General features: G+C 52.2%; 1 protein-coding gene and 1 pseudogene across 1 annotated transcript in view; one reads left to right on the forward strand and one right to left on the reverse strand.

Moving 5' to 3' along the window:
- Positions 1-1,443: 1,443 nt before the first annotated feature.
- LRFN2 (leucine rich repeat and fibronectin type III domain containing 2) overlaps positions 1,444-26,597 on the reverse strand; it is a 186,344-nt gene continuing 161,190 nt past the window's right edge. The window contains exon 3 of the mRNA XM_086706775.1: positions 1,444-9,457. Coding sequence (XP_086562901.1) covers positions 8,479-9,457 — 979 coding nt within the window. The 3' untranslated portion in view covers positions 1,444-8,478. The remainder of the gene's footprint in view (positions 9,458-26,597) is intronic.
- LOC112862980 (U6 spliceosomal RNA) lies at positions 22,969-23,068 on the forward strand (annotated as a pseudogene).

The raw sequence follows: 26,597 nt of genomic DNA on the forward strand, positions 1-26,597 counted from the left end.
AGTCTTCCCATGAGCATTTACATCCTATAAGGGAAAATGTCTGTTAACCCAGAGAAATGGAGAAAGCGGCTGGGAGGACTTGGTGTAGCCTTTATGTCATTCCAGAGTCCCATTGTTAGATTTTGGCTTTTATGCCAGACTTGGAACAAGGATAAAGTGTGAGCAGGGATTGGGGAAGTGATAAGTGAGGGAGCCCAGTGGTGAGGTCAGAGATTTTTCAGGTCCTCCTTGCTGCTGTTGGGACTGAGGATCTTGGAACATGAAGGAGCATTAGGGGCTGCAGCGGCTCCCATGTGTTTCCTGCCCCTTTCTTGCCTCCTGCCTTTTCTCAGTGTCATGGAGACCAGGGCTGATTTGTCAAGGGGACAGCATCTCCCCCTCTGAGATTTTCCCAGCTAAGGTCCCAGCTCTGTACCCAGTTTCCTACCAGTATTCTGGCCACAGCTGCTTTCTGTCTGGCCTCTGGATTTCTTATGAAGGCAGGAATGATGGCTCCGCAAGGCCCACCAGGAACACAGAGCCATAACCATCGGGCCTTGATCTGATTGGAGTACAGGGAGCCACTTCCTGCCGGGGTGAATTCTGAAATTCATCATGCACAGTCTTGCTTGTAATAAGATTAATAACAGTTTCCATGGATATCGAACAGAAGATTCTAATACCCATCGAGGGAGGCTCAAGTGGATGGCGTCTGATGGCTCTGGCAGCCCTGAGATTCTCTGAGTCTGAGATACCTAATATCATCACTAATTCTCTGTAATTTATACTAATGTTTTCAATGATGCATATCATTAATAATAATGGCTATGATAATAGCCAATCTCAAGTGTGATCTATAGAACTACACAGTACTTCTGAGGCGTACTTACCAAAGTCCATACTTACCATTGGTACTTTACCAGAAAGGAAACTAGAACCAAGAAATGGCTCTGAATCCAGCTACTCCCACAGAATGGCCCCTCACCCACAGGAGCAATTGTACTTGCCTTGGGTTACTCAGGACCCCCACACCCAGTTCTCTGCAACTGCCTCTCTTTGTTCTCTCCATCCTGCCTCCCATCCCTGTTTAAAAGCTCCTGTGAGAGCCACTTGCCTCCTTCCACCCCTGCTTGATAAGACACAGGATTTCAGTCCTGACTGGGTGACTGGGCACCTGTTTGGCACAGAGCCAGTCACCCCCCGCCCCCCCCCCACCCACCATGTCAAGTTCCTTTGGAACTTAAAATCTAGCTAACGCTTCCAGCCAGAAGTGCCGCCTTGGGCATGTGGTTCTGGCCAATCCGTCCATCCATTCATCCATCCATCACCTCCTGGATAGTGGGTTCCCCGAAGCTATACATTATCTTAAAATAAATGAAAACAGACCCATCTTGTAAAATCAGAGATCCAGAAACTAGCTCATGTCACTGCCCCTCAGGGAAACATAGAAAGCCCTCAAGGGCATGCACAGTGTCCTTTACTTTTATTTTGCTTTCTTTTAAAACCAGGCACAGTGTGGGGGCACACAGCAGGTCAGCAAATGCATGTTGAACGCATGCAGCACTGATTTCTCCACCTCTCTCACTTTTTCTGCTGGATTCAGTCTTCTTGAATTCAAGGTTCACATGCCAGGGTTCAGGCCTTTGAGATGAAACCCAGCAAACTGTGTTTCTATTCACCTCTGCAGCTCTGCAGGTAACTTCGGTACAAATCCATTTATTGAATGTTTATCCAGCTCTGCCACTCACTTAACTATGTGATGTTGGGCAAGATATTTAACCCCTCTCTACCTTAGCTTCTCCAACAGAAATGTTAATAATAATACCTACTTCACTGTGTTGTTTTGATGATAAATTGAGATTATATTAAAAAAAAAAACTCTTAGAACAGTGCATGGCACATAGGAAAATCTCAATAATGTCGGCTATTATTAGCAATTTAATTTTTCAGTTCAATATCCACTTGGAAAATGCTAATCTTGTGTCAACTTAATGAAGGGATAAAACTTTCCCGTAATTAGTCTGGGTAGGTAAGGCAACGGGCCCATCCTCGGTAGATGGGCAGAATTGTAATCCTCCACAGATCCCCAAAAGGAATGGGTGGAAAGTATGTAACAGGGATTACTGGGTGTAACTGAGGTCTCAACTCCTTCTTCATAATATTCCTTCTCAGACAGTGAATGAGACACCTGCTTTGTATCAGGACGTACCCAGTCGGTGATGGAGGTGTGAGGCTCTGAGGTTTTTCTTCCCAACGTGGGAACAGCATCAGGAAGTTCAGCTAGCAGAGGTAACAACGGTTTAAGGAACAGGGGCTATCTTGAATACAGCATCGGGGATGTCCAGGGGAAAAATCTCACTCCCGCAACGTGTATAAATGCTAGACTCGCTGCTGGGTGTGCCAGGGAGCACCCATGAACACATGGTACAGAGGAGGTGGTAAAAGAAGAGGGGGTGTGCTCATCGTCACTTAACCAAATGGGCAGCTGGACGGAGCGGCCTGAGGCCGTGGGAGGCTGGTCAGTGGGCTGACTGGCTGTGGACCAGATGGGTTTGGGGATCCCATGGAGATGGGTGAAATTCCAGCTTCACCCCCTCATCACTAAGAAACCAAGCGGGTGCCTGCAGGAGGCACCGGCAGCTCAGAAAGGGATTAGAGAACCAGATCTCTCTTGCCCCAGCCCCACAGAGACTCCAGATGCGGGCCCAGAATCCTGGCTCTCGCTCACATTCGACTGCTGGCTGAAGGAACCAGAGGCTCAATGATCCCAACAAGAACAAGAAAATAGCCAGGCAGGAGCCTGAAATCTGCACCCATTTGCCTAGAGTTGGTGAGCTGAAGAAAGATGCCAAGTGTCCAAAATGAGGCCACGGGGCAAGATGGCTGTGCCCGTCAGAAGATGCTAAATGGCCATGATGGGCATCACAGGGTAGCTTGAGATGTAAAGGCGGGCTCCCCTCTACGGTCCATTGGGAAACATAGCAATTCCCTCTGCCAGAGGCTGAAAGGAAGGGAAACCCTGAGTCTTGTAGTAAAACACTGACCAGCTGTGAGGTGGGAAAACTTAAATAGATCACAGAAGATCAGATCACTAAGATCTTGGGTTTAAGGCAAAAACAGGTATTTTTAAACTGTGAAGGGAGCCGTGTTCCTTTTAGGTGTTGGGAGAGCAACATGGATGGGTCTGATTCTATTACGCAAAGGTAGCAACCTCGGGTATTTACCCGTGAGAAGCCTTGTCACAACAAACTTCCTGCTGCCAACCGCATCGCAGGGAGCGGCTGGGTTTGAGGATCGAGGTGTGCTATTTAAAACCATGCGTTGGGTTTTCGCCCGCAGTCTGCCAAGTCTTGTCTTTTGAAGAAGGGTGTCGATTTTACCAGCAGCAATTTGTAGCTATCACAATGGTGGCGAGAACAGAGGAAGCCCCGCCTGGCTCAGACCCTCACTGCAGACAGACAGACAACAGAGAATAGAAGACACAGAAGAACTCAGGCCCTACTTAGGAAAATTCAGTACCTACAGACTGTGGGAGAAAAGTTATTACTGGTGTTGGAAGGGGAAAATCTGAGACAATGACCTTCCTTTTACCTGGCTGGAAATTATATCCCTTTAAAAAAAAAAAAAAGTGTGTGTCATTTCTCTTGGAATTTCAACAGTGTTATGATGGCAAAATGAAAGCATCTCCTTTGAGGGGAAACTGAAGAATGCATCATTATCAAGAATTTGGGGAGGGGTGCCTGGGTGGCTCAGTCAGTTAAGTGTCGGACTCTTGATTTCTGCTCAGGTCATGATCTCCCGGTTGGTGAGATCTAGCTCCGCATCGGGCTCTGTGCTGACATCTCGGAGCCTGCTTGGGATTCTCTCCCTCCCTCTTTCTCTGCCCCTCCCCTACTGGTGCATGGGCACATTCTCTCACTCTCAAAATAAATAAACATTTTATTTTATTTGATTATTTTTTAATGTTTTATTTAGTTTTGAGAGAGAGAGAGAGAGCATGAACAAGGGAGGGACAGAAAGAGGGAGATGTGGGATTGGAAGTGAGTTCTTTGCTGACAGCGGTGAGACTGATACAGGACTTGAACTCACAAACTGTGGGATCAGGACCTGAGCCGAAGTTGGATATTCAACCGGCTGAGCCACACTGGAGCCCCAATCAGCAAACATTAAAAAAAAAGAATTTGGGGAAAGGGGGATTGGACTATTGGTCAGAAAGCTTAAGAACTAGGTTGGGCTACCTCTTCTTTCCAAAAGATCAGAGAACTGAAGCTTTTCTCAATCAGGAAGAAGGATCTGGGTGGGTAAGCCATTCTCCTGGTAGGGACTAAGAGTTTAGGAAGAGGAAGAGGTGGGAAGATGGGTGTGGTCATTGGAGTGAGCTGTTGTGAGGCTTTCTATCTTATGAGGATGAAGTTAACAGGCTTTCAGGGCAGAGGGGACTAGGTGAGACTGGAGGTAGAAGGTTATTAAGCAAGGGACCTCCTAGACATCACCAGGGCAGGAGAAGGGGTGATCACAAGAATGATCTGAGCAAGGCCTTCTGAAGCCTGGGGGGATCTTCCTGGCCAAGGGAGGGAATGCATTACAGGCCAAGAATGGCCAGAAAGGCCAGTGTGAATTCAGAGGAAACCACTTAACAAAGGGACCTTTGCCTGGAGTCAACATTCTGAGAATTTTACCAGACATGGAGGCCAAACCAATTGCTTCCAGATTAGGCGGTAAATCTGAGTACTTCCATCATTCTAAAATATAATCTATAATGGATTGAAGGGAGGAAGAGAGAACAGGTGAGGCAGTGCGATGATATGGGAAGAGCGAAGGCTTTTCAGCCAGACTTACTGGGTGACCTTGGGCAAGTTATTTAACCCCTCTGGGGCTCAGGCCCTTCATCTGTAAAATCAGCATAATAATATCTACTTTGGGAGGCTTCAGTAAGAAATGCCTGTCAAGTACCAACACAGTACCTGGAAACTGTAGGTGCTTAATAACTGTTAATTTCCTTCCCCTTCCCAAAGCTGTGCTTGAAAGTCGATCGTTATATGTCCAGTCGGACTATCCAATATGGTGACCAGTACTAGTCACAGGTGGCCCTCAAGCACTTTACACATGGCTAGTCTGAACTGAGATGTGTTCTGAGTGTAAAAAACATACTAGATTTCCAAAACTTTGGTGGTGGTGGTGGGGAACTAAATTTAAATGTCATATTTATAATTTTATAGTGATTACACATTGAGATAATAATATTTGGGAAATATTGGATTAGCTAAAATATATTATGACAATTAATTTCACCAGTTTCTTTATACTTGCTTTAATGCAACTACTGGAAAATTTAAAATGACTGTGGATCACACCGTATTCCTATCTGACAGTGCTAATCTAGCCATTAGATGTAGCTAGGGTTGGGAAGCTGTGTTCCAGAAGTTTATTCGTTTTTATACTTTGAGTTTATGCTTTGGTTCCTTGTTCCAGTTTCCCAGGAAAAGACCCTTTTGAAAAAGTGTCATTCAGGGCTCAACCAAATGGGTGGAGGGACCTGTGCACCCCTGGTGGCTAAGTGTGGTGATGGCCACAGTACAGGAAAAAGGAGGCAGGGCTGGTATTTGAGATACAGAGAGGTACCAGGTGGGACAGTCAGAATAGCTGCGGACGGACCATTCCTTCTTCGCCTGGAGCTTCACTCCAGATCCCTCTACCATTCTTTATTTCAGAAGGACGACCCCATTCTCTCTTATTTCAGAAGGCTCCCATCGTATACACGAACTTGGCAGGGAGCAGGCTCCCACCAGGCAGTAATAAACACAGGTGCAAGAGAAAATGTCACTTCAAAGCCACCTTCGGAAAACCACAGTTTCCAGAGAAATGAACAGCAGACATTCACAGATATGAGAATGTTCTTTTTTTTCTCTCTCCCAAGAAGTGTGGTTGGTTTTGTTTTTTTAGACTGTACATTTTACTGTACATTTTTTTTAAGCAAAGAAAGTTGGCATTTATATTCTGACCACAGGGATGTTGCTTTCCAAAAGCCCCAGTCAGAAACATGACAAACAGAAGTGCAAGTACATATCATGTCACGACAGAGCTTGGGGTCACTGACAGGAGTAGACAGTTGATTCCTCCTCTTCCGGTGTCCACCATTTTCCCTCTGGGTGTCTGAACCCAAAGGCAAAAAGAAAGGTGGTATTTGGGCTCAATTCTTCAATGGCTACATTTAGAAAGACTGAAGAAGAAAGGTTCAGAGAGAAAAAGGAGAGAAGAAAAACTTGGGCAGGGGAAGAGGGAGGGAAGGAGAGATTTCCTTTCTAGTCACCCAATTTTGTGGTTGCCACCGTGATGGGGGAAGACATGTGCTCTGGCCCCGGGACTGGCCTGGAAAATTAACTTGTCTCGGGAAGAGACTGGCCTGGTCTGTTAATGACTTTGTCAGGACCAGAAAGGGACTGGGGAAGGCAGAGAGTCACAGGAAGGACAAGTATGAAGACAGGAGAGTAGAAGGGAGGAGAGAGGAGGCAGGAGGGATCTGAGTCAGTGGAGAAGGACAAAGACAAGGGATTTGGAGGCTCCTGGGCTGGAGCCAGAAGGCAATCCTGCATAGACAGTTCCCCACCAGCTCCTTGTGTGTTCTGGGTGGGTTTGGGGGCCGCCAGCTCAGCTCCGGGTCTGAGCCTATTAGAACCCTTCAGCAGAAGGGGACTCACCTGGATGTTGTATGTGGTGTGGTTGGCAAGTGGAAGAAGGGAGAAGAACAAAAGAGAGGCTAAAGATCAATGGCAGAGACTCAGAAGAGCAAAGGATGGGTTGGGGAGACCGAGGGAGAGGTAGTATGTTGGCAATGAGGAGAGACCTGAAAGATGGAGAGCAGGAGAGACAGAGATGTAGGAGAAAGCCCTCGAGATGCTTCTCATGCAGTATCTCCGTGGCCATATGTCCTCTGCCCCCTCTTGACATGGTCTGGGGTGTGGAGGTTAATGCCCCTTGTGGAAAGGAGCCCATGTACCCTTCCCATCGCCATATGTCTTTTCCACAGATGGATCCTCCTCAAGGATGTCATCCAGGAAAGGCGTCCCCCCACGTGCCACCCTGAGCCACCTTCCTCAGGGACAGACAAGGGATGGACTCTGGACACAGAAATGCCTGAGCCAGGGTGTAGACAGCATAATGAATCCCAAACACCACCCCAGGAAGTGGCCTTGGCACCTGCCCTGGCTTGGTCACTAACTCACTGTGTGACCTTGGGCAAGTCCTTTATGCTCTGGGGGAAAGGGAGAGAGGGCTAAGGATGAGATGTTTGCAAACACCTCTTCAAACTTCAAAACGCTACCATCCTAAAAAGATTCAGATTCTCCCCCTCCAAAACCTCTAGAAGACTTCCTCTGTGTCCAGGAGGAAGCATAGCGATGTTCTACCAGCTTGTGCTGTTGGTACTGCTGATCTGGAAACCATAACATCTAGAGGCATGGAAGAGTTCATTTGTCCTTAGAACTTAAAGGGAATCCCAAGAGCTGGTACAATCCAGTATTTTGCAAATTAGGAGACTGAGGTCCAAAGAGAAAAAGGGTCTTGCCCAGTATGATCAGCTGGTTCTCCGGTGGTGGCTCCAGAACCCGAATGGAGAGCACTGGACTCCAAGTCCAATGCTCCTTTGGCCATCCCACTCTGCTTTCCTCAGAAACCCTCTTGGCCTGTCACAGGCTCATGGGGATTTTCTGTCCCAGCTTCCCCTGAAAGAGGTAAAAATCCTAAAGCAATTCCAAAGGTTAACATCCTTTATGGCCTTAGGCCTCATAAAGCCCTTCTCCCTTTCCCACACATAAGTCCTGGAAGTTAACCTTCTGGCTTAAGCTGATGTGATGGCTGTGGGGCATCATGTTTAGCAGAGGAAGCTGGGTCAGGCATGGCGGTGAGGGCCCATCCCTCCCCAGTGCTCAGGTGGTTGGGAATAACAAGGAGTCTGGGCAGGGGATGCCCTAGTCTTCCTTCCAAACAAGTGTGGGACCAGAATCGCTCCCTTCTCTTGTCAACTGACAGTAGATAATCTCCCACTACCGGGGCTGCTGGGAACCCGCTCTCGCACGAAGAGTAAATTCTCCGTGATCTGTGTGAATGAAGAGGAGGAGTCTGGGAAGTGGGAAAAATAAGTTGAGGAATAAAAACAACACTGGAGCCATAAGCAATCCAAAGCCGCTTGCTTACACGCTACATTCGTGATTAGAAAGGAGGGAGTCCGCCTTTCCAAACACTCAGGGCTCAGTCTGACATTTTAGCGATTGAGTCCGCTTTCCCTGAGCACACCCCGGCTGGGTGGGTGGGGGGGGGGACAGGCCTGGAAGGGGGTGTGGGTGGTGGTGGGGGCGTTGACAGGGAGACGAGACTGTCCCTGGATGTAAACATCACCATGGAAACTCCACAAAGACTTGCCAGTATAGATTCTTTCCCCTTTATCCACCCTGCAAGGGTGAGAGGAGGAGCCTCCCCCCCCCCACCTCCCGCCCCAGGGGCCTACACCGTGCTCTCCATCACCCACTCGGAGCTGCCAAATGTTCCCCGGGCCCCCACCAGGTCACTCTCCTCAAAGGGCAAGAGCATGCCGTTGACAGAGAGGCTGCGCTTTGTCCAGATGTTCGAGACCCTCCGAGGGGGGCTGTAGCCACCCGGGGCGACCCCTCCGGCTGCCGCAGCCGCAGCGGCAAAGTCCCCCATGTCGAAGGAGTGGCTGCGCTTAGCCTTGCCCTCCAGGGGCAAGGGGAGCAGGCTCCTGGCCCGGGCCGCAGGCGGCCCCAGCAGCGGCTCTCGGTCCGAGTGGTGGCCCCTGGCCGATGTCCCAGACCCTCTCCCGCCCGGAGTCCTGGAGTCCAGCAGCTCCTCCTTTCTCTGACTCTTGAGGTCCAGGGAGGCAAAGGCCCCCATCAGGCGGTCAAGGTTGGGCTTGGGGCGGGGAGCAGGCGGGGGGAGCCTCCAGGGGCCCCGTCCCAACCCTGCGGCCTCCCCACTGCCCAGGGAGCTGGAGGAAGAGGAGTCGCTGCCTCGGGCCAGGCTGGCACTGAAGTGCACGAGCTCGTTGCGCACCACCACCTTGGGCGGCCCCGGCACGGGCGCCCCGCTGGGCGCGCTGGCCAGAGGGGGCGGCGGGGCCCCGTTGGTCTGCGAGTGCACGTTGCTGACCGTGGCAGCTGCCAGCTTGCCCGGGGCCTCCTGGTTGCAGACCTTGTAGCGCACCATGAGGATGACGATGAAGACCAGGAGTGTGGCCACGATGATGCCGCCGATGACCAGGATCATGGTGCCACCCAGGATCTGGCTGTGCATCGACTGGCACTGTGGGTAGTCAGCCTTGGTGAAGAACTGGGCGCAGCCCACGATGTTGGTGGCTGTGAGCGTCGTGGCCGTGTCGTCCCACATGGCCAGCACGCACAGGTCGTAGCCGGTTCCTGACACCAGGTTGTTGACCACGAAGGCCTTGTTGGAGGCTGGGATCATCCTGGGGTGGGTGGACGCAGAGGGGGAGGATGGTGAGGGTCGGCAGAGGCGGTAATAGAGAGAGTGACGAGGACAGGAGAGGCAGGGGGAGGGAGAGACAGACACGGCGACACAGAGGGAATGAGGTGGAGCAGAAGAGAGAGGGACAGGTGAAGAGACAGGAAAAGGAAGGGAGGGCAGGTGACAGGAAGTGGACAGGAAGTGGTGAAGGAGTCCGAGAGATGGGAGGTGAGGGGTGCAGATAAGGAGCCAGAGAGGGACGGGGGGGGGGGGTGGGTGAAAAAGGCAGTGACAGAGTTTCGGGGGTAGAGGGGTCAGCGAGAGGTGCACACGCAGACCAGGTGTAGAAATACAAAGGCCAGGGGTGTGGAGGGTGGTTAAGAGATGGAGGTACAGAGAAGAAGGGGGACGCCTCAGGGAAAGAGATGGGAGAGGAAACACGGGAGGGGCAGAGGGAGAGACACGGAGAGGCAGAGAGGTTAAAGGCTGCAGAAGCAGAGACTAAACCAAGGGAGCCCCCTCCCCCAGCCTGACTCCATGGTTCCCTCAGACTCTGGGAGGTGGTGGGCGCCAGGCCCACCCTGGCCCTGCTCCAGCCCCCCGGGGACTCCACCCCTTTTTATGTCCTGGAGATTCATCCACACTGCCGGAGCCCCTCCCTGGGCCTGCGCTGTGCAGGGAGAATGCTTGCTGCTGCAAACCAGATAGAAAGGGTCTAAGCAGAAGAGAACTGGAGGCGGGGAGAGGGTGTTGACAGAGGTGAGGGGCACCACGCGACGTTGAAGATGGGAGGGCGATTCTGCTTCCCAGAGAGAAGGGATGATTCCTCCGTCATGGGCATAGCGGGCCAGCCTCATCCAGAGAGGCCTGGAAAGAGATTCTCTGCTTGGGGAGGCCTGGACTGGTCCCTCGGCTCTGGGAGGCTCTGGTGGGGCAGCAGTGTCCCATGCTGGGGCCCGTCCACTCTCCTGGGCCTCTCCCGCCTGGCCCCTCCGGCAGCCTGGAGGTACACCCTGATCTCTAAGGCCCTGTCTGGGTATCAGGCCTTGTGACATCTCGGGAGACCATACCTGTGTCACCCCATAAACACTCCTGCAGAGAGATTCACCTCGGCCTGGAGGGGCCACGTCCCTCTCTGCCTTTCCCACCGCCCCTCCTCCCAAAGGGCCCTCTGTTCTCCAGTCCCCTACTACTCAAGGGCTCCATCAGCACCCGTCAACCCCTCAAACCAGAGCCAGGCAGCTTAATTGAGATCTCAAATATGAAATGCCGGAGCCTGAAAACTTCCACCAGGGAACTCGGCGCGCAGGATCGGAGCTGACAGGCATTTATTGACATCCCGTCAGTGGGCAGCCCCAGAGGCCGTTGCCTCCCTCCTCATTCTCCCAGCCTGCTCTGCTGATGGGGAAGCCACAGGGGAGGAAACTTTGTCCCCAGCCCCTCCCCTGGCCCATAGGTATAAGAGGTAGGGTGGTGGGGCTGGGGCTGGGGCTGCCGGGGGGGGGGGGGGGGGGGAGGGGGAGTTGCGTAATTGCCAGGCCTACAGGCCAGCCCCTTGGTTCTATCTGTTTCACCTGGGCATCACGGCAACCCTGTGAGGGTAGGGACTGGTGCTGTCATGACAGAGGAGGAATGGCCAAGACTCAGAGAGGTGAAGTGACTGGCCTGAAGTCACACAGCTAGGACTGCTAGGAGGGGCCACTGGCCTTTAACACTAGTTTCTAGGCCCATAGTCTGGGCTTGCTCCTTACCATGTGATAAACATGGGGGCATTTTTCCTCATCTCACTGAAAAGCCCACCCCAGCCTGTAGACTGTCAGCCACCCCTTCCTTGGAGCAGCGCCTAGAACACCACCGGGGCTCACACTCCTCCTCCAATAGGATCTCTGGTCTACTGGGCCACCCACTGGGCAGAGCCCAAGGAGTCCTATGTGACCAGGGCCACACAGGCCCCTCTTCGCTTCCCCTCGAAGCTAATGATGTAAGTTGGAGAGGCAGGAGCTACATACACCCAGAACACAGACGACACTAAGAGCCAACACTACGTGTCAACTGTAGGCCAGGCCCTATTTTCTGTCTATTAACTCCCTTAGTCCTACAGCAACTCTCCAAGGTGGCCACTCCCGCGATCCTTACTCTGCAGACAGGGAGGAAGAGGTGCTGAGGTAAGAGGCAAACATATACAGCTAGCATTTGGCTCCAAATTCGTGCCACCCAGCACCTTGCTGGGACATGAGTAATGTAAGAGCACGTCCATTCGAGGAGGGGATGGCCCAGCTCATTTACTGAACACCTGTTGTGTGACAGTGTTTCCGCATTCAGTATGGCATTCAACCTTTGCAACGATCCCAGGACACGGGGGATGGACCATGAGCCCAGAAATCCTATCGGAGTTTGGCTGTCTCCTCCTGGAAAGCAGACTGCCACTACTGCTGATTAATAATAAAGAAAAAGAGGAGTTAACGCCGAGGGCTGGCTTACTATGTGCCAGGCACTGTTCTGAGATCTTTAAGGGGATTAATACTCATAATAACAATTGTCATCTCCATTAGACAGACAAGAACCAGAGGCACAGAAAGGTTAAGCTGCCTCCCCAAGGGCTCCCAGCTAGGAACTGACAGTGCTGGGATCTGAACCAGGCAGTTGGGCCTCAGGGCCCCCACTCCTGACTACTGAGCCATTCTGCCTCTCAGACACTGCCCTGTTTTCCTGAGGCCTCAGGGCAACTTTGTTTGGGCAGGACCCTGCCTGGCCTCTCCCCACCACCCCCCAGTCCCTGCTTCCCAAATCAGGCAAGATCAGAAGGTGATGAGGCCCCAAAGGGCTGTGTTGTTGACAGAGGTGCGATAGGGCGAGGCAGATCCTTGGCACCAGGGATGAGGGGTTGGGCTGGAAAAGCTTTGCACCTTAACTGGCCTGTCAGCAACAAGGCGGGAGGAAAGGGACTACCTTCCAGGATTAAGAGCAGGGAAGCAGCTCCTGGTTCCTGTGTGTGTGTGTGTGTGTGTGTGTGTGTGTGTGTGTCTACTTACAGGAGAGCCAGAGCCAGCTGGCTCCAAATAGCCTTGGCAGTCAAGTCCGCCTTTGCCAAAAAAACGGTAATTGCCGAACACTAACCTTGTGCCTGGAAGTCTGCGCACATTATCTCACTTAACCCTCCTGACAGCCCCCGGAGGGAGTCATTATCATCTTTCCCAATTTAGGGAAGGGGGACGTTAAGCAGTTGTCGCTTCCCCTTCCTCGGGGGAGTGGTGGAAATGAGGCCAGATCTGGATCCTCGGGGACTCAGAGCCCACACTTCTAAGCAAGACTGCTTCCCACCCCAGGCAGTCAGGGAGATGAACTGCGCGAGAAAGTCATGTGAAATGGGCACTATTCAAACTCTAGTGACAGAACTGAACTCATCTCTGGCCCGGGTGGCCCTGTCTACCTGCTCATGCTCCATAATACAATCAACTGCCGATCCTCACGGTGAGAGGTGGAGAGCCTGGGTCCCCTTTCACTCCTGTCCATGCCCCACGGGCACTGTGGTGGCAGGTTCTCCTTCTGGACTTCTCCCTTCCTTCCCTCTCCACACACACACTTTTGCTTAGGTCTTACTATCTCTGGTGTGCCTGAATGCAGCAGCCTCCAAATGGCCTGCTTGTCTCCACCCGTGCTCCCTTAAAGTCCATGCTCAGCACCGCCATCCCCAGAGTGCTCCATCTGAAACAACTCTGGCCATGCCCCTTGCCCACTGAAACATTCTTCAAGGGCTGCCCATGACCTACAAGAGACAGGCCAAGCTCCTGAGCTGGGCTCCCAAACCGGACTGCCCATCACAGTCTTGTCCTTCCGTTCACACACCCTCTGACTCTGCCCACGGTCTTTAGGAAAACACCTCGGAATCAGCTGGGTTCTTTAGGGGCAGAAGGCACACAGAGGGATATGTTACAAGGACCTCATTACAAAGGGGTAGATTTAGGGATGGGGGACCGCAACGGAACATGTCATAACCCAGGGTTGATAGCAGCCAAGCTGTCACTCAATCTAGCCCTGAGCATATCAAGGGGAGGTCACCAGATCCAGGAAGGAGAAAGACCCATGCAGGCCGGGCAGGGCTACTCTGTGTGTGGCCCACAGGTCCACGAACAGAGAGTACAGAAATTCAGAGTAAGCATTATGAAAGTTTTCTAGCAATTTGGCATCGGTGTGACATCCCCGTGCATGATCATTTTTTGTGATAACTTATTTCCATTACATTCTTATAAAAGCATTGGTCTCCAACAGATTGGGAAACAGCGCAAATCCCTCACTATGACTAGCTTGAGAGGGACTGATCCAGAGTAGGGATTCTCAGCCTCGGCACTGATGACACTTTGGGCCGAAAATTCTTTGTTGTCGGGGCTGTCGCGGGCACTGTAGGATGATTGCAGCATCCCTGGCCTCTACTGACTGGATATGAGTAGCATCTCCAGTTGTGACGACCAAAGATGTCTCCACACATTGCCAGATGTCCTCTGGGGCTGACACACTGGAATAGAAAATTTGGTTGAGGGACAGAGGCAGCCAGGGGCAACCTTACAGCACGAGGACCGGCCAAATAAGTATCCTCCTCTCCTCCCTCCTCCCCACCTTCTGCTGTTGCTCTCTTTGGCTGACCCCAACCAAAAGCTGGGGCTCGTGGCTGCACACTGGTCAGCCTCCAGGGCACACAGCAGTATAGAAGAGGGGATCTGGAGAGGCCACGCATTACATCTGGCACAGCCATCAGGTCACAGCCCTCCTTGCACAAGACACATGCTGAAATCCTCATAGAAATCCTCATAGATTTCTCTCCATCACGGAAACCAGCGACATCTCTGTTAGCAGAAAACATGAATTGCTATTTTAAGTTAAGTTGCCCCAACACATTAAATGTAACTAAGCTCGCGTGTTCTAAAGCACAATTTAAGGCTGCAACCCCAAGCACTTACCCAGGAAAAACAAAACAGGAGTAAGTGGCTGCTCCTGGGTTGTTTTTCTTTTTCCCTATTAATATTCGTTTGGCATTCGTTCATTCAGCTTCATACTGCCAGACATATCTATAGCTGTTGTCTACAGCTGATGCTGGAGGCTTAGGAGGGAATCACAGGAGCATGCCGGTTATCTCACTATTTGCTGTCAGGTCTGTCTTCCTTTCACCTGTCCCCACTCTGTGTGGCAAGGAACTACATTTCCCAGGCTCCCTTGCCTGTTCCCAGGCTCCTTGGCCCGGGGTTTCCAGGAGCACTTGGCCAATGGGGGCACTGGAAGGAGGGTGGGAGGAACAGGAGACGCCAGCTGTTTCTTCCTCTTTTTCTGCCTCTGGTGGTGGTTTCCCATCAGTTCCTGAGCCCGCTCTGTGATCCCAGCTCCTGGGGTTCTGGTTCATGCCAGACAGATTTGGATCTCAGGTTCTGGTCATTCCGTCTCCAGTGCTTCCCACCACTGGGTGGGGGTGGATGGGTGGTAGTAGCTGTAGCCAATCCCTGGGTGCCTCACTGTGCCCTGTTGTTGACACCCCTCCCCAGCAATTCCAACCCCTGTGTAGCCCAACCCCTGTACTGAATTCCCTCTTAGATCTAAAGCGTGCTTTATTCTTCTCAATAAATCCTGACTGAATCCTACGTGGCACAGGAGGTAACCTTTCCATGACGAGAATGTTCTGCCTGTTATCATTTTCCCCTTGCACTTTGGGAAAAGACCATCATGGCTTCCTGCTGGCGGCAGCACATCTTGGCCTAACCTCGTGGAAACTCCAGCTTCGGGAAGCACTTTGCCACTTTCTCTGAGTGACTCCCCACTCCCCACATAAGCTGCCTTGACCCTTTCTTCTAGCAAGCCCCTCTTCCTGGAAATCGCCTATCTTTCTCCACCTGGTGACCACGGCCCTTGAGGCCTGACCCAGACGTCATGTCTGACCCCCCTCCGCCCCCCCCCCCCCACCGAGAGCTGCCCCTGCCCTCCTCTCCCAGCACCCTCCCTGTATTTCTCCCTTAGAGCTCTTCCCTGGCTCCCTTGAGGCCAGGGGCCACGTCTTATGTCTTACTCACTTCTATCCCCACTGTCAATCATGGTATCTGGCCCAGAGTCACTGCTGAGTAAATATTTACCCTACGGTTGAGTGAATGAAAGAGCGCTATGTTAAATGTTAAGGTCTAGACAAACGCGAGCGAATCTTATTTAAATATGACGGCTGGCTAATGGTGACTCTCAGACACCGGCTGGTCCTGCGGAGGTCTTTCCAGAGAGGCATTTTTCTACAGCCTTGAGGCTCACCGCGTGGCCTCCTGGCAACCTTTAGGGATCTGTATGGGTGTGTCAGTGCGGGCACGTGTGTGCGTGTGTGAAACAAAGTGTGTGGAACACGTCTGTGTGTCTCAGTACCATCTGAGAGCTGAGTGTGTGTGTGTGGGGGGGGGGGGGGTGTTCACATATATATAGTACGTAAGGGGTTCTGGTCCCAGGCAATGTTAGTCACTGCTCTGCCCCTCTGTGGCCCAGGCCTCACCCCCTTCAGACACTCTTGCATGTCCCCTGACACTTCTGAGGTGACTCCTGTGTGACCTCTCCCAGAGTCACTTGCAGACCAGGCCTGCTCTTTCCTAACTGCTCCCGTTAAGGGCACTGGGGGCATCCGGGAATAAATGGGAGACACCCTGAGTCTCTGCCTGGGCCTCAGCGCAAAGCCTGCGAGCTGACTACCAGACCCACTCCCTCCTCCCTGGGCTCGCTCCGGACTACATTCCCCCGTCTCCCTTGCAGTTAGGGGATTCCAAGTGGTACAATCTGGCAAACAGGATGTGTTCCCTGCCCCGAACCAGGCCTTAAACGAGAGGGACTGCCTGCCCCACGCTCTCTTTCCTTTCTGCGGCCAGACTCAGGGTGTGGTGACCCGACCCGACCAGGCGGGTGACAGCAAGGCCCGACGGGTGGTGGAAGCCGCTGCCCGAATCTCCAGGTGAAGAAGGCCTCCCGACTAACCCGGTTTACCGCCCTGGACTCTCAGGAGAGCGAGACATCAACTTTGATTGCGTTTGAGGCTTTCTGTGTTTGCAGCCATTTGCAGCAGCCTTAGGCTCTCCTGACTAGTGCAGACTCTGCAGATGGGACAGGGAGGGCCTGGGGGGCTTGCTACCCGCGTACATGGGGGACGGCCCAGAGGGCTGAGTGTGTATGTGTGGAAGAGGAAGACACCGGTGCTGGTATCGACGCAAGAAACACAATCTCTGCTTTCTTGGAGTTGTCAGCAAATGCACCTCTTTTTATCTCCAGCCCCCAGCCCCTCAGCTCCCCCAGCACCACTTCTTTGCAGGTGCATGTCCCCTCGTCCGTGATGCACCACGGCTGCCCGCTGAGCCCCAGCACTAATTTGGAGAAGCCACGTCAAGCTGCCTTACTCCACTTCCCCGGCTCTGCACCCTCATTACCCGGCTCTTCAGAGAGGCGCCAGCCTGCCAACCTCTCTGGCCGGCTGCGAGATCTCGGGGCACATGAAAGAGCCTCATTAAACTGAGGCAAGCGTCCCCGCTCCCCAGCCTCTCCTTCTTTCCGCAAGCCCCCAAAGGGGCCTGTTTGCATCCTGCACAAACCGCAAGGTGGAAAGGAGACCGGGCAGCTTCTATCCTGCATACAACTTATGGAGTACCTACCACGTGCTGGGCACTTGACAGGCACGGTCTCTTTGATTCCGTGTACGGGCGCTCTCGGTGGGAATAATTATCCCCATGTTACAGATGAAGAGACTGAGGCTCAGGCATACGGGTCACCTGCTCAAGTGCACACCGCCGGAAAATGGCTGAGCCAGTGCTGTAAGCCCGGGTCGTCAGACCGCGGAGCATGAGCCTCCCTATACTGAATTACCTTGAACTGGACTGTGCAGAATCCGACTTTGGCAGGAAGTGAGTCTTAAGAGTCAGGCTAACTGACAGCAATAAAAAAAAAATCGTGTATCGCTACCACGACAGCTTATATTTATCGAACACTTGCCGTATGTCAAACACTGTTCTGAGTATGCTACATACGTTAACTGATTTAATTCTAATGGCAACTCTGGGAGGGACGTGTACTATTATTATCCTCCATGTACAGATAAATAAATTGAAGTGCAGAGAAGTGACTTGCCCCAGGTCTCACAGAGGGAACATGTGCACCTAGCCAAGGCTTGAACTCAGCGCTCTCACATTACTTCATGATAGTAATGCTCATGATAGCCCTGAGAAGTTCCTTTCACAATTATGCTCCCATTTTAGAGAAGGTAACTGAATTGCCCCGAGGTTGCACAGCTACTTAGAGGTGGAGGTGGGATTTCAGGGAGGGATGAGGGTTGTCTGGCTGCTTCCTTATGCTCCTGTAAGGTCTGAAGACTGTGAGGGAGCCATGTGGGTATCTGTGGGCAGTTTCCTCACAGAGGGAGCTGCCAGTACAAAGGCCCTGAGGCGGGAACAGTGAGGAAGCTGGCATGGCTGTAATAGAGTGGTGGGAGGGAAGAGTGACAGGAAATAGGGTCATCAAACTAGTAGCCAGGAGCGAGGTTCTGGAAGGCTCGCAAATACGTTCAGTGCTGTGTTCCAATCCCGAGTGTTGGCTGAGTGCCGGGGTCGAGAAGGATTCTGAGGCTGTGTTCAAATTCCGTGGGACAGAGTGGCATGGGGCAGGAAGGATCTGTGTCTCAGATTTGTTGTTTCTGGTCTAGGGATCAGAGAATAGTTACAGAGAATTTACTGGAAGAACCGATGCAAGTGGTGGCCACCCTTCTTCTGGTGTCTCATGCCAGACGCCGGTCTTCCCTAAATGCCTGGCCCTGAGTGATAGCAGGGGAAGGCACATGGCCGCTCTTTAGAATGGATTATCATGGAGCTGGCGTGACTGGGTGAGGGCTCCAAGAATCAGAAGCCTCTTACCGACTTCTGACAAGGGCCGGGGGCCAGGGACCAGGCTCTGTCTCTGCCTTTCTGTCTTTGCCACTGCTGAGAACACAGGCCCCCCACCCCCTCCGGGTGCCCTGAGGCCCTCTGCAAGTAAAGAAGCCACATTCAAGATTACTGAGATTCTGAGGCAAAGGCTCCCCGCTACCCATTCCCACCACCCTTGGGAGAGCAGGCAGGGTTGGGGATCAAAGCCCTTGTTTATTTGGCCTCTGGGTGAACTCTCTGGCTCTCCTCCCCCTGCCTCTTCTGAGACAGCAGCCAGAGGATCTTGTTATAAGCCAGTCAGATCAAGTCCTTCCTCTGCTCAATGCCCCCAGTGAGGCCTGTCTCATGTGTCAAAGTCCTGGCATGGCCCACAGGTCCCATGTGATCTGCAAGTCTCCTCTCTTATTTCCTCTCTTCCTACTCACCCTGATCACTCTGCACCAGGGCCTGGCCCCCCTGCTATTCCTCAAACCTGCCAAAGGTGCTCCTGCCTCAGGGCCTTTGCACTGGCCATTGACCTTACCTCAGTGCTCTTCCACCAGGTGTCCATATGCCCACTACCTCACCTCCTTCAATTCTGCTCCAATGTTACCTTCTCTGATCACCCATTTAACACCACAGGCTCTCCCTCGCCTCTATCTTGGGTCCCCCATGCCCCTTACTCTGCTCCATTTTTACCCCAGTCCACTTTTATTGCCTGAGAGAAAGATGCTGTCATTGGCTTACTTACTATGCTTACTATTTTTTAATGTTCATTTATTTTGAGAGACAGAGAAAGCACGCATCAGTGGGGGAGGGGCAGAGAGAGAGAGAGAGAGAGAGAGAGACAGAGAATCCCAAGCAGGCTCCACACTGTCAGTGCAGAGCCCAACGTGGGGCTTGAACTCACAAACCATGAAATCATGACCTGAGCCGAAATCAAGAGTCATATACCTAACCAGCTGAGTCACCCAGGCGCCCCATCCTATGCTTTCTCTTAATTATTTTTTCTCTCCTTCCAGTAGAATCTCAGCTCTCCTTCTGGAGACCAGGGTTTTGTTTTTTTTTGTTTTTTTTTTTTCTGCCTCTTTTGTTCACTGATATATCCCCAGCCTTTAGAACAACACTTGGCACAAAGTCAGCCCTTAAAAACATTTGTTGGGCAGGTGAAGGAAATGCATGTTCTATATTTGCACCACCAAAGAGTAGCTACATGTGGCTATTTAAATGTAACTTCAAATTAGTTAAAATGGAATCAGACAAAAAAATTCAGGTCCCCAGTCACACTAGTCACATGTGGCTAGAGGCTGCCACACCGGAAAGGGCAGTAGGATGCTGCTCTTCCAGAGCATGCTGGACAGCTTTGTTACGTGCTCTAGCAGGAGACAGGTGCTTTCCGGCGTGAGCCCTGGCACCCCAAACGGATGGGGCCAGCCCAGGGAACGCTGTCCGGTTCAGAGGCCACTCCTAAAGGTTTCAATAGAATGCCTGTGTTTCTCTTTCTCCCCACAAGCTCTCTCGGTGACTTTGGAAAGCTTCATCCCTTCTTTCTGGTTGTTCCAGCTTTTCTTGACTCCTCTGACCTCAGGGTTTACTGGGATCCTTCTGGGGTTTCCCTGGGCCGGGCTCAAGCTCGTGTGCTCCCAGAGTGCTCTCTTTGCCTTTGCCTCGCCAAACTGAAGTTTGAGGCCCCCCCACTCTGGTCCTCTGTTTCTACATTGTTGTTCCTGTTTTTTCACTTTCTGCCTGTTAGTTACAGTTCTGTTGCATAAGTCTCTATTAAGAAAAATCCCTGATAAATCCAATCCCGACGATAGATGTCACCCCTCCCAGGAATACCTACCATTAGAAAGAAAGAGAAGCTTCAGAGGCAGCCGAGGGCAGTGGTGATGAGCAGACCCTGGAGCCAGCCTGCTGGGTTCAAATGCTGGCTCGGCCGTTTCCCAGCTGTAATAACTTACTGTGGGCAATTTCTTAACCTGTCTGTGCCTTAGTTTCCTAAAAATACCCCATTTCTGTAAAATGGGGCATTTATAAGCTCTGCTTTATAGGGTTGCTATAAGGTTTAACGAGTCATGATTCACAAAGAACCTAGGTCGGTGTCTGGCACAGAGTAAGCTCCTCTTGAGGGATTGTTATATAAAGGAGTTGGTGATGCTGAACCAAAAGAAACGTATCTCTGACGTTGGAAATGCAGGCCTCGGGGATTTGTGCCTAACAAACCTCACACAAGCTAGGAAGCTGAAGACCTGGGCTGTGCCTGGGTCCTGGCTGGGTTGGCAGGGAGGCATCGTGCCTGCAACACTCACTGCAGGACATGTGCCCCCACCCACCACGTGACTCCAAGAGTGTTTTCCAGAAGACAGATGGTGACAAGTGTTAGTTAAACCCTGGCTGAGTGATTGCAGAGATGGCCGGAAATCAGGCCAAAGTGAGCCAAGCTCCAGCAGGCTGCCTCTTCGCTCCCCTCCCCAGAGGAAGGGCTTACCTGGTGACAGGTGAGGGTCTGACCTGGGGGAGGCCCTTCCTTTGCTCTCTGACTCGGGAAGTGTGGCAGATCTGGCTGCCTGTCAGGGTATGGGAAATCGCCAGGCCCCGGGTTTGGCTGAGACTACAGTGTCACTGGGGGAGGCTGGCCCCGCTCCATGGTGCTCTTCCTCTTGGAGGGGTTAAAGTGCTGATACTGGGTCATCAGGGTTCAAAGCCAAGCACCATCACTTACTGACTGTGTGACCTTGGGCAAGCCGCTCAACCTCTCCGTAAAGAGGGAGGTTTACAGTTCAACAGGGTTGCTATGAGGACTAAAGAGTCAGCACCTGTGCTCTGACCAGTGCCGGGTCCATAGTATGCTAGTTGGTACCTGAGGAGTCATCTGGTCTCAATGGGGATGGAGAGATCAAGTTCCAGCCAGCTAGGCAGCATGCAGCCCAACTCAGAGGCAGCCATCTGAGACCTGATGGTCTGTCTCCGTGTGGCCGCTAGCCCAGCTTGGTGACTCACCTACGTCTGCTGGTCTTTCCAGCCTCCCCTGCCATCTCCACACACAGACCTCAGGAGCGCTGATGGAGAGGGGCATGGGTCCCTCTGCAACAGACTATTCTGGCTATCAGCACTGTGCTTGCCACTCCGCAGGGGCAGGCCAGGCAGCCCCTCCAGCTTCTCACAACCCTGAGGGGAGGAGAGTCCTGGCCCACGTTGGGCCTTCTTCCTATGGGCCCCAAGACACCCCCCTGGGAACACTCAGAACAAGGCGTTATTTATTTATTTTGTGTGGACACATCAGTGCTCCTCAAACTGGGCTTTGCTCTCCCATCCCACATTGAGCTTTTTGCCTCTACAGAATTAACATTCCCATTCCTTCCAATTTCCTCAGGGCTCCAGGTTCCACGTACAACCCGGCTGCTCCCTTTCAGTAGCATGCCAGGGTGGGTTTGGCCCTTCTCTCTGGGGCGGTCTGAGCACAGAGAACGGAGTCAGACCCCACCTTCTCCCAATGGGACATCCTACTTCTCTTGAGCCTCTTCCCATTCCCACTCAAGATTGCATCAGAGTTTCTGGAAGCTACATCCCATCCGTGGCTCCGCACGGTCAATGGAAACGCTCTGTGATTTCTCCCAGGCTGCTATTAAGCCATGTTGTTCCATTCTGTTCCCTGGAAGCAGTGTTTCTACGATTGCAGACTTGTTTCTACCACCGCAGCCGACCCAGCAAGCTCTCCCACCCGTGTCGGGCCTCTCTCTCTGGGTCTTTAGTTTCTCTCCGTCTCTCTTGATCCAGGTCTCTGTGGATGGGGGACTTCTCCCTGTATTTACTTGTCCTTTGCTCCCAGCCCCCAAGGACTGGGTTGGCATGTCTCAGAGGAAAAAGCGTGGGTTTCAGAATCAGACAGAAATCTCTCTTTGAGGGCCGGTTCTGCCCCCAACCGTGGGACTCCGGATCACTTTCTCCTTCCGAACCTCTTCGCTCATGTGTGAAATGAGGATAGCAGGACAACCTCTTGTGTGGGTATGAAAAATGAAATGCAGTGGAGATAAGCATGACCGCCCCCTCCCAAGGCGGCTGGTTACCCCCGTGAAGATGACGATGATAGTTGCCTTTCATCTCCTTGAGGAGCTGAGAAAGCTTGCTCACTAACAATTCATCACTTACAGAAAAAACGCAGAAGGTGTCAGACCAATTACACCTCACTGTAAACACAGGAGTGTTCAAACCGAAGATTCCCCACCAGCTGCATCCAAAATGCACCGGAAAAGCTAACTGGCAGACCCAGATCAGTGCCACCCAGTGATGTCCCTGATCAGTTCCCCTCATTGGCAGATCCATAATTTCACGGTGGCACCACCCAGCGGCAAAGTCACCCGTGGCACCAGCCTTCTTAAAAATGTTATCACAGCGGGGCACCTGGGTGGCTCAGTTGGTTAAGCGTCTGACTTCAGCTCAGGTCATGATCTCCTGGTTTGTGGGTTCAAGCCCTGCGTTGGGCTCTGTGCTGACAGCTCAGAACCTGGAGCCTGCTTTGGATTCTGTGTCTCCCTCTCTGTCTCTGCCCTTCCCCCGCTCACGCTCTCTCTCTCTCTCTCAAAAATAAATAAACATTTAAAAAATGTTATCACAGTACTTGCTTCAGCTGCATGTATACTAAAGTTGGAATGATACACAGATTAGTGAAGCCCTTGCACAAGGATGACGCGAAAATTCATGACGCATTCCATATCTTTCTGAAATTCTGCCCCACGCTACACCGTAAGTGAACCTTGAGGACATTCCGCTCAGGGCAATAAGCCAGATACAAAAGGACCAAAATGGCACAATTCCACTTATACGAAGTTCTGAGAGTGGGGGGAGACAAGAAGTAGAAGGGTGGCTGGGGGGAAGGGAAAGGGGAGTTGGTGTTTGATGGATGCGGAGTTACGGTCCGGAATACGGAAAGTTGGGGGATGGGCGGCGGCAGCACAAGTGTGGATGCGTTTCGTGCCACCGAACTGCACGCTGAAAATGGCTAAAATGGTCAATTGCACGTTACGCATATTTTGGCACAATAAAATCAGTGCCCCGCCCCCCTTCCCCCTGCAAAATGCCATCACAAAGCAAATTCTGCCAGGAGGGTAGGAGGGAGAGAGGTTGTCGGAAATATAGTTGCCACGTCAGTATGGCTGACACACACTCGGGGGGACAGTCACCGTCTGCAGGGCTGTCTTGGCTCCAGTGTCCACGGGCTTGGTTGCCCTGACAGATCAGGGATGGTGTGCGGCATTTTGGGGAGAGGGGCCTGGGGCCATCTGTTGGCACTTCTGTATCCGTCCTAATGGTGGAAGAACAGGGAAGTTCCAGAACAGAACCTGGCCTCAACCAGATGTGTGAAAGGGGTTGCGGAAGGAAACACACAGTGGTCCACAGTATCTGCTGTGGGGTCAGTTGGGCGTGGGTTCAAGTCCCGCTCTGCCACTGATTCGCCGTGTGACTCTAGGCAGACTGTGTGACCCCCTCTGCCTGGGTTAAATAGGAATGTGAGTACCTGCTTGGTAGGAATATTGTCAGGATTAAATGAGGTAAAGCGTGTTTGGTGCTGGGCAGGATGCCTGAACAGTAAACACGAGGTTTTGTTTCGATGACAGTGCTGAAGTCAACGCTGACCCTTGATAGAAGAAATCAAGATGATGTGAAACCCTCAGTTATTTCATGGGTGAGTTCTGGGGTCCTGCCTTTCCCCCCAGTAATAATCCCCTCTCTGTGTCAGATGAGAAGCTCACCGAGGAAGGGAACTGTATCAATCCCGAGGTCGAATCTGTGCTATGTGGAAGAAAGCTCACTGACCATGCAATGTACATACGCCTCTTCACAGCACATCTCCGAACCGCACTCGGTTTTCTTGCTTGCAAAATGGGTTAATAATAGCGATCGTACGGTATCTTTGTGAAAATTAAATACAATATTTGCTCAGTACCGGGTACAGTGCTTGGAACACGTGTGTGTAATAAAAATGCTCGGATTTGCCGTCTGAAGATCAGGTTCCATTTCTGGCCTCGCCGTCGGCTAGCTGAGCCATCGGGAACAAGGAGGTCTCGCTCCTGAGAATCTCCGCTTTCTTGTCTGTCACATGGGAACGACACTACTGCAACTGGACTGTTGGGAAAACCTAGAAAGACGTGTCTCCTCGGACGCAGCATGTTAAGTGGTAAGGTGGTCACGGATGTGAGGTGGTGTTTTTTATAACAGGGACACTCAGCACCGGTGCACGAATCAGTGATCTGGAGACTCTCTGGTGTTTCCTTAAGGGCTGCTCTGAGCTGCGTGCCTGGAAGCCGGACCCCACGACCAAGTGGCGTGCCAGACACCTGGCTGGCCAGGCATCATTCTGCTGCGGCCTCGTCCTGCAGAGAGATGTCCTTTCCAGCTGGTGAGTGGAGGGAGCCCGCTCAGCACTTCTCCCGGCTGTGTTTCTGCTGATCCTCCCCCAGCCACCTCTGCCTCTCACAAGCAGGCTGGCTGGGAAGGAATTAAACAGGGGTAGGGAGAGAATGACCTCTGGAGTCAGATCTTGACGCAGTGCGGAGGCTACTCTGCGCAGCCTAGTGGGAGGCGGGGTGGGGGAACAGAGCTGTCCCCCGCCATCAAATAGCCTCAGGTCCAGACTGCGTGGACAAGGCTCTAACCCTGGCTTTGCCATGGACTTGCTGTGGGGCCTTGGGCAAGGCACTTTTCTTCTCTGTGCTTCAATGTCCAATTCTGACATTCTAGAACTCTACAAGAATATCACCAGAAGAGGGTGACCGGAGCCAGGTGGAGCTGGAGGAGGGCGGGTGGGGTATGGCCAGCAAAGATGGGTGGGAGCTCGGGCACCGCATTCCCAACCATGAGCGCACAGAGGATTTGGCACGGGAGTGACCCGGGCCGTGAGCTCGACTTCTGACTCCCGACGTACTGGCCGCCTAATCTTTACTCCTGTTACTTCACTTCCCAGAACTTCAGGCTTCTTGCTCATAAAGGCAGTTTGCAAATCTAATTTGCAGAGCCACATAAGGATTAGAAATAGTATGTGCAAAACACTGGCATGCAATATGTACTCACTACATCATGTATAAATATAGTGAACGCTTACCTACTTTATCATGTCTATCATCTCTCCCTGTCTGTCTGTACACTGATCTTTGGCAGCAGCAACATCTTTTTCATAGAGAACACTAACACCACCTAACCCATCTCCAGGCAGGAGCTCTTGTAGTGGCAGAAGGTGAACTGTCTGGGGGCACTGGTAGGTCATCTTGGGGGCCAGAGTCTCGGCGCTGAGAAGATGAACCTTACTGTGGAATTTATTCATTAGCCAGAAGCTCTCAGGTGAGGCCGGCCTGGTCTAGAGGTGCCCCGTCCTGGTTCTAACTGGGATTACCGAAAAGCAGCAGTATTTATTTTTTTAAGTTTATTTATTTTGAGAAAGAGAGAGAGAGAGAGAGAGCACGAGCGAGTGAAGGAGGGGCAGAGAGAGAGAGGGAGAGAGAGAATTCCAAGCAGGCTCTGCACAATCAGTGCAGAGCCTGAGGCAGGCCTCAATCCCACCCATCGTGAGATCATGACCTGAGCCAAAATCAAGAGTCGGATGCCCAACCAACTGAGCCACCCAGGTGCCCCTAAAAGCAGCAGTATTATTACCTTCTCCGTCCCCACCCCTCCCCAGGCCTGGGACAGCAGCTCCTGTGCTGACAATGAGCACAGAACAGAGCCACTAAATGCACTTTGGTGTCCCTGCAGGATGGCCATGTGGGTCTGCGATCTCATATGGGAGTAATCACGTGAGTCAATCGGGTGTGAGTACATCACAGACTTCCGTCTGTAATTTTCTGGGAGTCTCTCCAGCACTGTTTGTTGGGGTATATGGGTCTGAAGGTCCAGGAACTGGCTTGCCTTCCTCCCTCACCTGGTCCAGCTGTGGAGAGGCCAGGCTGGGCTGCCGATGGGGCAAGGCTGATGAGGACCCCTCCCGTCCTTCTTCCACACATACAGGTAGGATGGAAAATGAAGCTCCGGGGACCTCTGGGGGGAGGGGTAGCTGTGTAAGTGTGTGTCTGTTGGCCAGTGTGTGTGTGAGTGTGTGTCCACTGGCCAGTGTGGAAGCACCCTCAGTGTGTGAGCAGAGAGGAGAGGAGGGTGCTGGCTTGAGCCTGTGAGCACATGTGAGCATTTATTTATTTATTTATTTATGAGAAAGAGAGAGAGAAGGAGAGGAGCAGAGAGAGAGGGAGACACAGAATG

This window comes from Puma concolor, chromosome B2, assembly GCF_028749965.1.
Source record: "Puma concolor isolate L17-30 chromosome B2, mPumCon1.1.hap2, whole genome shotgun sequence".
NCBI lineage: Eukaryota > Metazoa > Chordata > Mammalia > Carnivora > Felidae > Puma > Puma concolor.